A 13177-nucleotide genomic window follows, 5' to 3' on the forward strand; every position below is an offset into this window, starting at 1 on the left:
AGATGTTTGTTTTAGGAAATAATCATATTTCCTGGAAAGTCTGTGGAAAATAGTGCCATTGCTTGAGGGTGTTTCATAAAATCACTCATCAAAGCAGAAGCTAATAGATAAGTGTTTGCCTAAGGAATCATCATCATTATCATTACCATCATCCTCCTTATCAACAACCTCAGCTCTAATCATGACAGATTTTACCAAAAATAAAATAAAGGAGGCCTTTTGAGGACCTGACCCGTGGAGGGCTCTCCTCCATGGCGCCTTCTCTGTCTGTCTCCCTCATTTCAGTGAGTCAGTTTTTCCTCCCCATCTGTTTGCTGTTTGGCACTTTATACAACTGTCTGGGCTCTTTCATTTTGCTTCCGTGGTTGCTCAGCTCCAACGTGTTCCCTCCTGACGCTTCCCCTTTGTTCTGGCAGGCTCCTCTCATCTGCCGGTTTCCAGCCCTATGAAGTGTCAGAGGTGGGTTGTAGTTTTCAGGCAGCATTTTGTTGCCTGGCAACATGTAACAAGCATCTTCTGTGATGGCTGCATCCTGTAAAATAGAGCCAGGGCTGGGCCGTTGGGATGGAGCAGGCTCCAGGGGCCTCTCCAGGGTGGTTGGGGAGGGGGAGGGAGGAGAAAGACAGACAGGCAGGCTTAGGTGACTCGGAGTGTAACCGTCCTGACTCTTCTATAACAGCGGGGGCGCCAGCTCACCCTCTCCTGTTTTGTTTCAGGAATCACAGGTGTTCAGTGGTCAGAAGTCCTGGGTAGGGGCCATCAGAGGTTCTGTTTGATTTGGTGGCCACCTGCTATGGCTGCCTGAGGGGTGGCCAGCTGGATCTGGGTGGAGGTTGTTGGATGGTTTTCACTTGAGCCAAGCTCTTAGTTCATCTTGTTCCCCATGGGATGTAAAAGGCCTCCTGTCTGTGAAGATAACTGGCTTCTATATCTGCCTTCAGCGCAGCCACACGCTCCCCAGAGACTGGGTGGAGGTTGAGTGGGGGTAGAGTGTCATCAGAGAAACACCTACCTTAGAACTGGAAAAATCCTCACATTTTACATGAAGAAATTGAGGTCCAGAGAAGGGAAGCGACTTGTCTGGATCACACAAGTTGGAGAGCATCCAAACTCCCTGTTGAGTGGCTCTCTCCTGGGGCTGACTGTCAGGTGAATGACAGGCTGAATGATGAGTACCTTGTGGAGGAGGAAGAGGCAGCACAGTGAGGAGAAGCCTAGTGTACTTGGGCCCAGCACACTCCCCTCCAGCCTCCATTTCCTTACCTGCAAAGAATGAGGTTTGTGGGGCTAGAGGCAGCCCCAAGTCTCAATGACGCCTAGAGACAAAGCCTACCCAACAGGCAAAGCACCTCCTGCCCAGATGTTTGGTGGTACATCCATGGTTGTTTTCTCCCTTCCTTAGAAAGGCCCAGAGGTTGGGAGCCCTGGGCCTCTGGTTAATGCTCCCTAGAAGAATCCCATTCTGCCAGCAAAACTCTCAGCATAGCCACGTTGTGTTCCTGAAGACACCTATCACCATCAGGCCCATTTAGGAAATCTATGTCTTTCCAAAATGGCCCCATAAGGCATCAGAGATGCGAGCTGCAGCTGCCCACTCCTCTACCTGGCCAGCTCTCTAACCTGTGTTGGGGGTTGCAGCTGCATGGGGCTGGGGCCCCCTGCTGTCTCAGAGGAGCAGATGGAGCTCCCAAGGGGGCTGCTGATAGCACATGGGATTTTATACCACCCTCTCCAGGTCCTGCAAGTGAGAAGAAACTCCAGATGGGTCATCTCTCTTCTGCCTTGCTCCTTCTCTTTCCCCAGCAAGAATCTATCAGTTCAGGAGGCAGAAAAAAAGAATTTGGGATGCTCTGGGCTCTTCTTCTCCAGCTGGATCCCTTCATTCTGTTCCTGGGGCCACAAAGATGAGCAAGGAGGCCCCAGCACAGGAGCCTTTCCTTCCAGCTGCTGCTTTTGTAGACCTTGGGGGCATGCCAGCTCTGAAGATTTAGAAGTTCCTCTAGCAAGAAAGCCCCTCTTGGGACTTGGGGTGGGGTGTGTGGGTGCTGACTGTCTCCATTCCCTTTTTCGCATAAGTCCTGAGCTTCAGAACTAGACTTCTTTCTCATGTGTTCTAGGATCTTCCAGTTAATCATATGAGCCAAGGTCTGGGTGCTTTGGCTGTGGCACTGGCAGGCCTGAATCAGCCCCTGAGAGCCTGCCTGAGACTTCTTCACTCTTTACGTGGCCAAAGCCCGCCCCCCGGAAGTCCAAGGATGTGTGCCATCTGGACGCCCAAGCTCGTGGAAAGAGGTTAGAGGTTAGAGGCAGCTCTCTCCACAGGCAGGCCCCAAAGCCCCACAGCCAGGCTCCCCAGATGGGTTTGGTTGCCTCTGCTCCAGTACTCTTTCCTGAAAAATCCCATGGACGGAGGAGCCTGGTGTGCTGCAGTCCATGGGGTGGCTAAGAGTCGGACACGACTGAACGACTTCACTTTCACTTTTAACTTTCATGCATTGGAGAAGGAAATGGCAACCCACTCCAGTGTTCTTGCCTGGAGAATCCCAGGGACGGGGGAGCCTGGTGGGCTGCCGTCTATGGGGTCGCACAGAGTCGGACACGACTGGAGCGACTTAGCAGCAGCAGCCGAATTAGAATTCTTCCCACTCACCTCCTTAGCATCCCCTTTTCTCCGTGGCAGGGGAAGCTGCCCAACCGGAGCTCCCACGTCCTGCCCTGGAATCCCCACTGCTCTGTGAAACAGTAACAAGAAAACGCCCTCCCAGGGTATTTTTTCCATCCGGCTTCTCTTTGTTCTTGGTCACAGGGCAGCTCCCACCTCCCTCCCACTCTAACGCTGCCCAGGTGAGACTGCAGCTCTGTGCCCTCCTCAACATTGCCTCGCCTGGGGAGCTGCCTGCCTTGAATTCTTTTGAAAGGCAGAACGTAGAGGAGAAAGACACCCTTCTTCCCTTTGAGGCTATAGCTGGGACCACTGCCTACGCGACACTGCGTTCCAGGGGGCGCCATTCACATTGACTGCTGTGTGAAGGGCGCTCCCCGCAGTTGCGCAGCGTACAACCTATGCTGCTGTTAACAGGGCACCCCTGGCTCTGGTTCACTCCCTCGTGAAGTTGGCTCATTGTAATATAGATCCAGGATCAGATACCCAAGAAAGGGCGCATCCCCAGCAATCTCTCCTATCAACCTTACTGGGCCTTCACTTCAAAGGCATGTGCGTGCTAAGTTGCTTCTGTGTCCTAAGCATCCTAGACTCTTCCATGCTAAGAGTAGTGTCCAACTCCGTGAGACCCTATGGAGTTTAGCCCACCAGACTCCTCTGTCCATGGAATTCTCCAGGAAAGAATATGGAAAGAATATGGAGGAAGCCATGCTCTCCTCCAGGGGATCTGCCCAATCCAGGGATTGAACCTGCGGCTCGCAGGTGCGTTCTTTATCACTTAGCGCCACCTAAAGGTGTAATAGTATCAAAGATGGGGCTGAGGAATCCGCCAGACCCAAGCTCACACTTAGATGTTTTTATTTTGTGCAAGTTCCCTCATCTGGCTGAGCCTGAGTTTCCAACTCAGGAAGACAGGAAATGACAATTGCAAACCTTGTTATTGTGAGGATTAAGTGAGATGATACACAGAAAGGTTTGGCCCACATGGTACATGGCTGTCATTTGACAAATGATGATGACTGTTACTTTTTAAAATAGGATTATATATCCAGTCCTACTCACTTCATAGGGTTAGCCCCAGAAATAAAAGGAGATGAGAAATAGATCATCACTAGGTCTTTGATGAAGTATTTTGCAAGAATCCCAACCACTGTTATTCTTGTCTCCATATATAAATCACTAAGAGCCATGAAGCCTCTTTGCTTCCGAATGACACTCTGATTGATGCTGGGAAAAGGTTCAACAAGGAGAGAAAAAACTCCCAGGTGGAAGACCATGGCCCAGGAGGGTGGAATTGAATGAAAACCAAAGACAGCAGCTGTGAGAAACCAGAGGCTCACAGAGGGGAGTGAGATGAGAACAGGTTTAAGCATCACCTCCCCTGGACCGTTGTTTACTCACTGCCTCCTTCCGCCGATTCTCAGAGCTTCCTCCTAGTGCCTGACCACTGGGGCTGGCTTGGGACCATGGAAAAGGGCGAGCCCCAGAAGTAAGCACACGATTAGATCCTGCAGTGGGAGGGACAGAGAGGACCATGGGGCTAAGGGTGCTCTGCAGCAGGGACTCGATCCAGGAAGGCTTTCTGGAGAAGGTGATTTTCTGGGCCTGAGGGTACTCCAGCCAGAGGGACCAGCACAAGCAGAGCTTAGAGGTGGGGGAGCACAGGGTGGGAGAGGAAGTAAGTAGTTGCTTGCCAGGGGGTCAGGGAGAGGTTGCAGCTATACTCAAGGTTAGAGTGGTGGGCAGGGGCCAAACCAGTCTAAGGAGTTTGGATTTAATCCTCTATCATAGGCAACAGTAACCAACCTTATTTATTTACTTTTTTCTTTTATTCCAATAACGCAGGAATGATAGTTTTGAGATACCTGACTTCTGCTGTGGGTGTGCCATGGGTTATAAATCATTTCTGCCAGACTAGCTGGAGTCCCAGCCCTTCCTTTCTGTTGGAGAAAGCAAATCAGAGTATAAGACAGTGGAGTGATGTTATCATAGTGATAACCTTGAAACTACCTTGTAAATCCTTCTCAAATGTCAACTCTTCAACTACTATTAGTCCTGGAGAGGTTGTTGGTGTGTCAAAGTGTATCTCCACACTGGGGATGCCCTGAGGTATTCTCCACACTGAGGCTGAAGAATAGCCCACCACCCCCCATTCTAGACTAGTAGGGAGCTGCTGGTGGGTTTTGAGTGGAGGAGAGTCCTTTGTTTTAGAAAGACTTCCCTGGCTCCAATGTGTGAGGGGAGCACAGGATGACTGTGAGTCAAGGAGACTAGTTGGGAGATTGCTGCCATAATGGACATGGGACAAGATGCCACCTCTATAGCAGTGGCGGAGGTGGTGGCAGGGATGGGAGTGAGGAACAGATTTGAAAGAACTAGAGGAGGTACTTCCCTGGTGGTCCACTGGTTAAGACTCTGTGCTCCCAAGAGCAGGGAGCACGGGGTCCATCCCTGGTTGGGGAACTAAGATCCTGCATACTGCATGTTGTGGCCAAAAAGGAGAAAGAACTAAAGGAGCCCAGATTGACACTCCAACTCACTGGATGTGGGGTGATGGTGGAAGAACTCTGCGAACACTCCAACGTCCTGGAGTAGCTGGGTGGTGGTATTGCCCGCAGATAGGAAATGCAGGAGGAAGAGGATGAATCTGGAAGGATCTGGGCACAGGGAGGGGCAGGTGATGAGCAGGGTTCAGGATAAGCTGAATTAATTTACCTGCTGTCCTCTGGATATGTCCCATGTTGGCAGGTGGGTCCACGGGTTGGACAGTCAGAGGAGAGGTTTGAGTTGGTTTCAGAGGCCTGGGAGAGCTTCCTAGGTGGTGCTAGTGGTAAAGAATCCACCTGCCGGTGCAGGAGACACAGGAGACGTGGGTTCGATGCCTGGGTTGGAAGATGCCCTGGAGAAGGGAATGGCAACCCACTCCAGTATTCTTACCTGGGAAATTTCATGGACAGAGAAGCCTGGTGAGCTACAGTCCATAGGGCTGCACAGAGCTGGACACGACTAAGCAACTGAGCACACACACACACAGAGGCCTGGGGGTGGCAGCTGAAACCACGAGGAGGCACACAGCCGCTGGAAGAGCAGAGGGCAGTGGTCTTCGGGCCCTGGGAGGACAAGGACATGTGGTCTTATTCTGGTGCAGTTCTCCCCACTTCATCCCAGGAGTCTGACTCTGCAGGGGCTTCCCAGAGCAGGGACTCTGAGCCGTTTCATCTCCTGATATTGGTATCTGACCGCCCAGTAGGTACAGGATATAAGTTTGCTGGATAAGCAAAACCAACCTGAGGTGAAGAAAGACCGGTAGCCCCACAGGGACTGTCAACTCGTTGGAGGCAGAAGACCCCCTCCCTTGGTGGGGAGGCTTTCCTCACAAGGAGAGAGTGAGAAAGAAATTGAGCCAGGGAAAGGAGCGGAGAGGGGAGAGACAGAGGGATGTGAGGGAGGTGTTTCAAAGGAGGAAGGAGAGAAAGCAGGTGAGAGAGAAGACAGACAAATAGGCAATGGAAAGAAAGACAGAGAAGGGGGAAGAAGGGAAACAAGGGCCCAGGGAGCCGGTGACGGTGAGGCCAATGGAGCCAGCGTGTTCATGCTGCTCTGCTCATCAAGGCCCAGCACTGGTGCTTGGAGAGAGCACCCTTTATCGCCTGCCTCTCCCTCCATGTCCTCCCGGTTCCTCACCTGGAGCACCCCCATCCCGCCCTGCACTCTAGCCTCACCCCTGCTCGTCCTGGGTGGCTCTGTGTCAAGGTTGCGTCCTCAGAGGCTGTCCTTGCTTAGCGCACCCCATGCTACCTGTCAGCAAGTGTCTCAATTCTAAGTCAGCCTTTTCTAGCTTTTGTGTTGCTGGGTGTCGGCCTCCTTCATGGAACTGTAAGTTCCCTGAAGTAGGTGCCAAGGCACATAGTAAGGGCTCACTGACAGTTGTTGACCGAATGAACTCTCTTGGTGAGCCCCAGTGCATGCCAGATGCTGCTCAGGGTCTTATATTTGCTATCTCACCTAACCATCAGCATGATCCCATAGGAGATGTTTTACATTTTGTTTTATGGAAGGAAAGCCCAAGACAAGGAGAGATGAGCTCCTTACCCAGGTCATACAGAGGACAGATGGCAGAGCTGGGCTCTGAACTCTCATCCCGTCTCCACCACGCCACCTCCAAAGAGAGTGAAAGACACGCTTCCCATGGGAACAGTGCTTCTTCCAAACATATTGTTTTTCTCCATTTTCATGCATTTTATTAAACATTTCCAAATCAGGAAACATGGAAATATTTTTTAATAAGAAGAAAGAAAACATTGCAAATAGAGAAACTGACTCAGAAGGCTTTGCCAGATGAACCATCTGGTTTTTAATTTAATAACCATTCAAAGAAGTTGACAGTACTCCCCTTTGCAGAGAAAATGGACTATGGAAGGAATGGCAGCTGGCCTCCCTCAAATGCTGCAACCATTTGCAAAATGGGGAAGTCGAACAAAACTTCTCAGCCAAACACAGGGAGGGAGAGACCCCAGGGAAGACAAACACACCCCAAGAAAAGCTGAGCTGATGTTCTTGTTCAGACTTCCCCATAGAGAGGCTGCACCCAGATGTATGACACCAGCCAGATGTCCCAAGTCTCCCGATTTGGCGAAAGTCTCTGAGGAAAGCTACTAGAGAGACGTGCATGCCACCACCTCTGAGAGACAAAGCCGTGCCCGCTATGTTCACAGAAAAACCACGAGCCACTTCTGTTTGGTGACACACCGCAACTTGTTTATTGGAGTTGTCTGTTTTGGTGGTGATGGTTTTCTTCCCTTTTAAAAATAACCAGAGGCTTTGCACCCATGCTGTGAGTTCTTGGGGCTGGAAATAAAAGACTGGATTTAGATTTGCCTTGGAAAGATTCCGGGCTGTCGCCTTGAATTACCTGGTGGAGGGAAACATCCTTACTTTCCTAAATTCAAAGCCAACTCTTTAAAAAATAGGGCATTAACTATAGAAATGAGACAGATGAGGGAGTGACTTCGTGGATGCTTGTGTCGTCAGACACGTGGTCCAGGAAGCTGATGGTTAGCCCTGGGCCTCCAGGGCCATTTATTCCATATTATAAGATGTTTAGAAGGGAAATTGTTTTTAAGAAAACAAAAACTTTTTTTTTTTTTTTGGTCTTGATGTGAATTCACCTATAGCTAGAATAATGGAGTAACCCTAAAGTCACCATAATAAACCATTTACTGTGCAGCTGACTTTGAATTTCAGTGAAACTCTTTTATGTACCTGAAGCATTTCTCAAATCCTCCTAAACAAAGGCTCATAATATGCTTAAAAATGGCAATTTTCTCCCCAAGGCTGGAATCAAATACCCTTGCATGCTGAGGGCACTTGGTAATTAGGACTTGATTATATTGGCAACCAACATAAAGGCAGAGGTAGGGATGGGAGTAAAACCCAGGACTCCATGAAAATGTCTTCTGTTAGGTAGAACTTCTCAAGCCCCATGATCCAACCTGGTACTTACTCGCCAGTCCCCTGGCAAACTGTCCTGCTGGTGGGGACTAAACAAGGGCTCCACCAAACTAGGACAGGCTGGCATCCACAGACACTGCCACCACACCCCTCCCCATGCCCTGCTCACTGCAGCCACCCTTTTTAGAATCAGGAAACAGATAGGTTTCTGGCCCAGCTTATTTACTCACTTGCTGTGAGAAGTTAGGGAGGTTGGTTAGTCTCCTGATCTTCTCATTGTTTCATTACAAAATTGGAGTAACAGCTCCTACCCCACTGACTTTGTCCTGCTGGCTTGTGATAAAAACAAAATAGGATCACTAATTCATTCATTCAACAAATATTTCTTTGTCTACTTTAGAAAAAGTCTTTTTCTTCATGAAGCTTGTATTCTTTTTTCTTAAAAAAAAAAAAATATATATATATATATATTTATTTGGATGTTCCAGGTCTTAGCTGCAGCATGTGGAATCTAGTTCCCTTACCAGGCATCGAACCCTGGCCTCCTGCATTGGGAACACAGTGTCTTAGCCACTGGACCGTGAGGGATATCCCTGAAGCTGGTATTCTAACGGGTATCGACAGTCGATTCACACAAAAATAAGCCAAACATGTATTATGTCAGGGGGTGATATTCATGTGGAGAAAAGTGACACAGGAGAGGAAGGTGGGGTGTAGTGGGGTTGGGGCAGCAGTAGTTGTAATAGATTAGGCAAGGGAGCACCTTCCCAAGAAGTTGACTTTGAGCAAACGCCTGCAATTAATTGAGGTGAGAACCTTCCAGATACAAGGAATGGCAGGGATCCAAACTCTGAGATGCAGTAAAGCTGGGCTACAAAAGGAGCTGTATAGATAGCAGATGGCAGGAACAGAGTGGGTGAGGGGGCAGCTCCTAGGATATGGGGTCAGAGAGGTCCCAGTGCTGTGGGGGAGGGTTCTTGAGACACATACAGACTTTGGCTGTTGGTCTGAGGGATACAGGTGACATGCTCTGTCATACTGTTTTGCAAGCACCACTCTAGTTGCTGTTAGTGGGTGGTGAGTGGGGGTTATGTAGGCAGAAGCAGGGAAATCAGTTAGGTGACTACTGCAGTGGTCCAGGTGAGAAGGTAGGCCTGGACCAGATGGTGCCAGCAAAGGTGGTGAGGGCTGGTCATATTCTGGACATATATTGAAGATGAGGCAGATAGGATTTGATAGTGATAAGGGATTGACACTACAAATCACCATGCAGAAGGGCTGTGGTCAACCCACAGCAGTGGGACAAGGATGAGTGAAAGGAGAACCTGGGAGGAATGAATGACTGCTTTCCTATGGGACAGTGTCTGCTGCCTCTTCTCCCTCCATGTCCCCTTGTGGCTGCCCTTGTCACTAGGACAAAACTCCAGGTGGCAGATGCTCCAGGTGGGAGGCTCTCCAAGAAGCAGTCACATACCTTTATGTGTATCATATGTTCCAGCGAACAAAGCCCTTCTACACTCACTCCTCGCCACCATCTTGTGAGATAGTCAGGGCAGACATTATTATACCCTGATTCCCTAAAGAAGAAACAGATTCTGAGATAGTAACTTGTTCAAGGTCACAAAGCCATTAGGGCATGAAAGGTAGTCCTTCAGCTCCAGATCCTGCATTCTTTCAGCTATGGAAAGGCCAGACTTATACACACAAGAGGGCACAACAATAGCCCACATTTTTTAGTGCAGCTATGTGCTGGACACTGTTCTAATGGTTTAGAAATATCAGCTCATTTAACCCTAAAGGTAACTCTGTGCCAGTTGGTACAAGTATTGTTATTGTTGTTCAGTTGCTAAGTCATGTCTGACTCCTTGCCACCCCATGAATTACAGCATGCCAGACTTTCTGTCCATCACTATCTCCCTGAGTTTGCTCAAACTCATTTCCATTGAGTCAGTGATGCCATCCAACCATCTCATCCTCTGTCACCCCCTTCTCCTCTTGCCCTCAGTCTTTCCCAGCATCAGGGTCTTTTCTGATGAATCAGCTCTTTGCATCAGGTGGCCAAAGTATCAGAGCTTCAGTTTCAGCATCAGTCCCTCCAATGAATATTCAGGGTTGATTTCCTTTAGGATGGACTGGTTTGATCTCCTTCCTGTCCAAGGGACTCTCAAGAGTCTTCTCCAACGCCACAGTCTCAAATTCTTCTATGCTCAGCCTCCCAGATAGCTCAGTTGTTAAAGATTCCACCTGCAATGCAGGAGACCCTGGTTTGATCCTTGAGTCGGGATCCTTGAGTATTCTTGGGCTTCCCTTGTGGCTCAGCTGGTAAAGAATCCACCTGCAATGTGGGAGGCCCCGGTTTGATCCCTGGGTTGGGAAAATCCCCTGGAGAAGGGATAGGCTACCCACTCCAGTATTCTTGGGCTTCCCTTGTGGCTCAGTTGGTAAAGAATCCACCTGCAGTGTGGGAGACCTGGGTTTGATCCTTGGGTTGGGAAGATCCCCTGGAGAAGGGAAAGGCTACCCACTCCAGTATTCTGGCCTGGAGAATTTCATGGTCTGTATAGATCATGGGGTCGCAAAGAGTCGGATACGACTGAGCAACTTTTCACTTTCACTTTCAGCCTTCTTTATGGTCCAACTCTCATATCCATACATGACTGCTGGAAACACCATAGCTTTCACTATATGGACCTTTGTTGGCAAAGTGATGTCTCTGCTTTTTAACACACTGTCTAGGTTTGTTATAGCTATTCTTCCAGGGAGCAAGTGTCTTTTATCCCCTTTTATAGATAGAAAAACTGAGGACATGGTCATGCAGATACTACAAAGTAAAACCCAGACTCAAACATAGGTAATTCACTGTGACACCTAACAATGGTCCACACCAGTGGTCTCCTACCCGAGACAGTGTGTGGGCAGCAAATGGAGAGTGCAGAAGCTGAGTGGTGTGGGGTTAGAGACAGAGAGCCCACATTGACTTGGGATGGATTTTGAGCTGCTTCTTTAAAGGTCACTTAGAAAGGATCAGTGACGACATGGCAGGCAATACAGAAGCAGGAAAGGTATGAGGCGAGCTTGGAGCACAGCAACATTGAAGAGGAGGCCAGAAGAAGAAGCCAAGAAGGATGGTCAGAACAGGAGGAAAGCAGGAGAACAAGTCATTGAAGATGCCAAGAGGACTGTTCTGAGGAAGGAAGTGCCAACAGGATCCAAGGCCACCAAAGGGTTGAGTCAGGTACATATTGGGATTTTCACTGGAGAACTGAATAAGCACAGGGGCTTGGGGCTAGGGTCTAACTGTACAAAGCTGGGGAATACTAGAAGATGAAGACAAAGAATCTTGTCTTCAAGATTTGATTTGATTCCTTAAAATTTCCAACAAACAAATCAGATCCAGGATAAATGACTAGAGCCATCAAATCACTAAGATCCATGTGAAAAGAGCTAGGTCACAGCTACTGTCAAGAATCTGAGTTCTTATGAATAGTGAGAACCAATTCCAAGCCCAGGGAATTTGGCAGCCACTTTCACAAAAGTTTTTCTGCCAGAGAGAACAGCTGAAGTCACTTTAACGTGCGTCACTGAATTACTAAAGCAACTTAACTCTCACAAGGGGATAGGAGAAGCAAGAAGCAGGCCATATTCATTCCACAAATATTTACTAAGCACCTTTTATGTGTTAGGCTCTGAGAAGGTACCTAGAAAAGGCTACAAAGAGGTAACTCCAGGGTTGGACAAAAAGGCCAATGGAACAGCATAGAGAACCCAAAAATAGCTTCACTTTCACATACAATCTATATGACAGAGGTATCATTTTCAGTGGAGAAAGGATGAACTGCTCATTAAGTGGGTTTGGGATAGTTGGACACTATTGAAGTGACTTAGCAGCAGCAGCAGCATATAAAAAAAATGAAGTTGTATCCCTATCTCACACCATGCATAAAATCAATTCTAGGTGAACTGAAGACAAATATGAAAGGCAACATTTAGAAACATTTAAAAGAAAGTCTTAAAACTGCAGATAGGAAAGGATTTCTTTAACAAATTATACAAGTCACTAATTATAAATTAAAATGATGATAAATTCAGCTACAGTAAAATTTAAAACTTCTGTTCATCAAAAATACTATAAAGAAAAAAAATACTATAAAGAAAGTAAAAAGACCTGGCACAAACTGGGAGAATGTATTTGCCACTTATAAACTGACAAAGTTTTTATCTAGAATATATAAAGAACTCTTATAATGAATTAGAAAAAAGATGAAAATAAACCAATAGAAAAATGAACAAAAGTCATGAATAGTACTTTATAGAAGAGGACATATGAGTGACCAATAAACATATAAATTGACATTCAGATTTCATCAAGAAAATGTAAAGTAAAAGCATGACGCGATACCAATTTATCCATTAGTTTGGCAAAAATTAAAGTCAGATGATGATGTGTTGATAAAGACATGGAGTTACAGGAACATGTAGCCACTACTGGTAGAAACCTAATTTTTACTGTGTTTTGGAAAATAACATGACATTTTCAAATGACATTAAATATGTACAAACCAGTAAATCCACTCTAAAGTAAGTGTCCCAGAGAAACTCTTAAACAACCAGGAGCTGTGATTAAGAATGTTTGAAAAGATGAAAAGATGTTCAACATCACTCATTATTAGAGAAATGCAAATCAAAACCACAATGAGGTACCATTTCATGCCAGTCAGAATGGCTGCTATCCAAAAGTCTACAAGCAATAAATGCTGGAGAGGGTGTGGAGAAAAGGGAACCCTCTTATACTGTTGATGGGAATGCAAACTAGTACAGCCACTATGGAGAACAGTGTGGAGATTCCTTAAAAAACTGGGAATAGAACTGCCATACGACCCAGCAATCCCACTGCTGGGCATACACACTGAGGAAACCAGAACTGAAAGAGACGCGTGTACCCCAATGTTCATCGCAGCACTGTTTACAATAGCCAGGACATGGAAGCAACCTAGATGTCCATCAGCAGACGAATGGATAAGGAAGCTGTGGTACATATACACAATGGAATATTACTCAGCCGTT

The 13177-nt window shown here is 47.5% G+C and overlaps 1 protein-coding gene across 7 annotated transcripts in view; it reads left to right on the forward strand.

Moving 5' to 3' along the window:
* Window positions 1–13177, forward strand: part of KCNN3 (potassium calcium-activated channel subfamily N member 3) — a 168505-nt gene that overhangs the window by 122370 nt on the left and 32958 nt on the right. The window contains exon 5 of one of the 7 annotated variants that reach the window (XM_081494609.1): window positions 5473–5483. The exons of the other annotated variants lie outside the window; for them this stretch is intronic. Coding sequence (XP_081350735.1) covers window positions 5473–5483 — 11 coding nt within the window. The remainder of the gene's footprint in view (window positions 1–5472; window positions 5484–13177) is intronic. 7 annotated transcript variants of the gene reach the window in all.

This window comes from Giraffa tippelskirchi, chromosome 5 (assembly GCF_054371585.1).
Source record: "Giraffa tippelskirchi isolate mGirTip1 chromosome 5, T2T-mGirTip1v1.2.pri, whole genome shotgun sequence".
Taxonomy (NCBI): domain Eukaryota; kingdom Metazoa; phylum Chordata; class Mammalia; order Artiodactyla; family Giraffidae; genus Giraffa; species Giraffa tippelskirchi.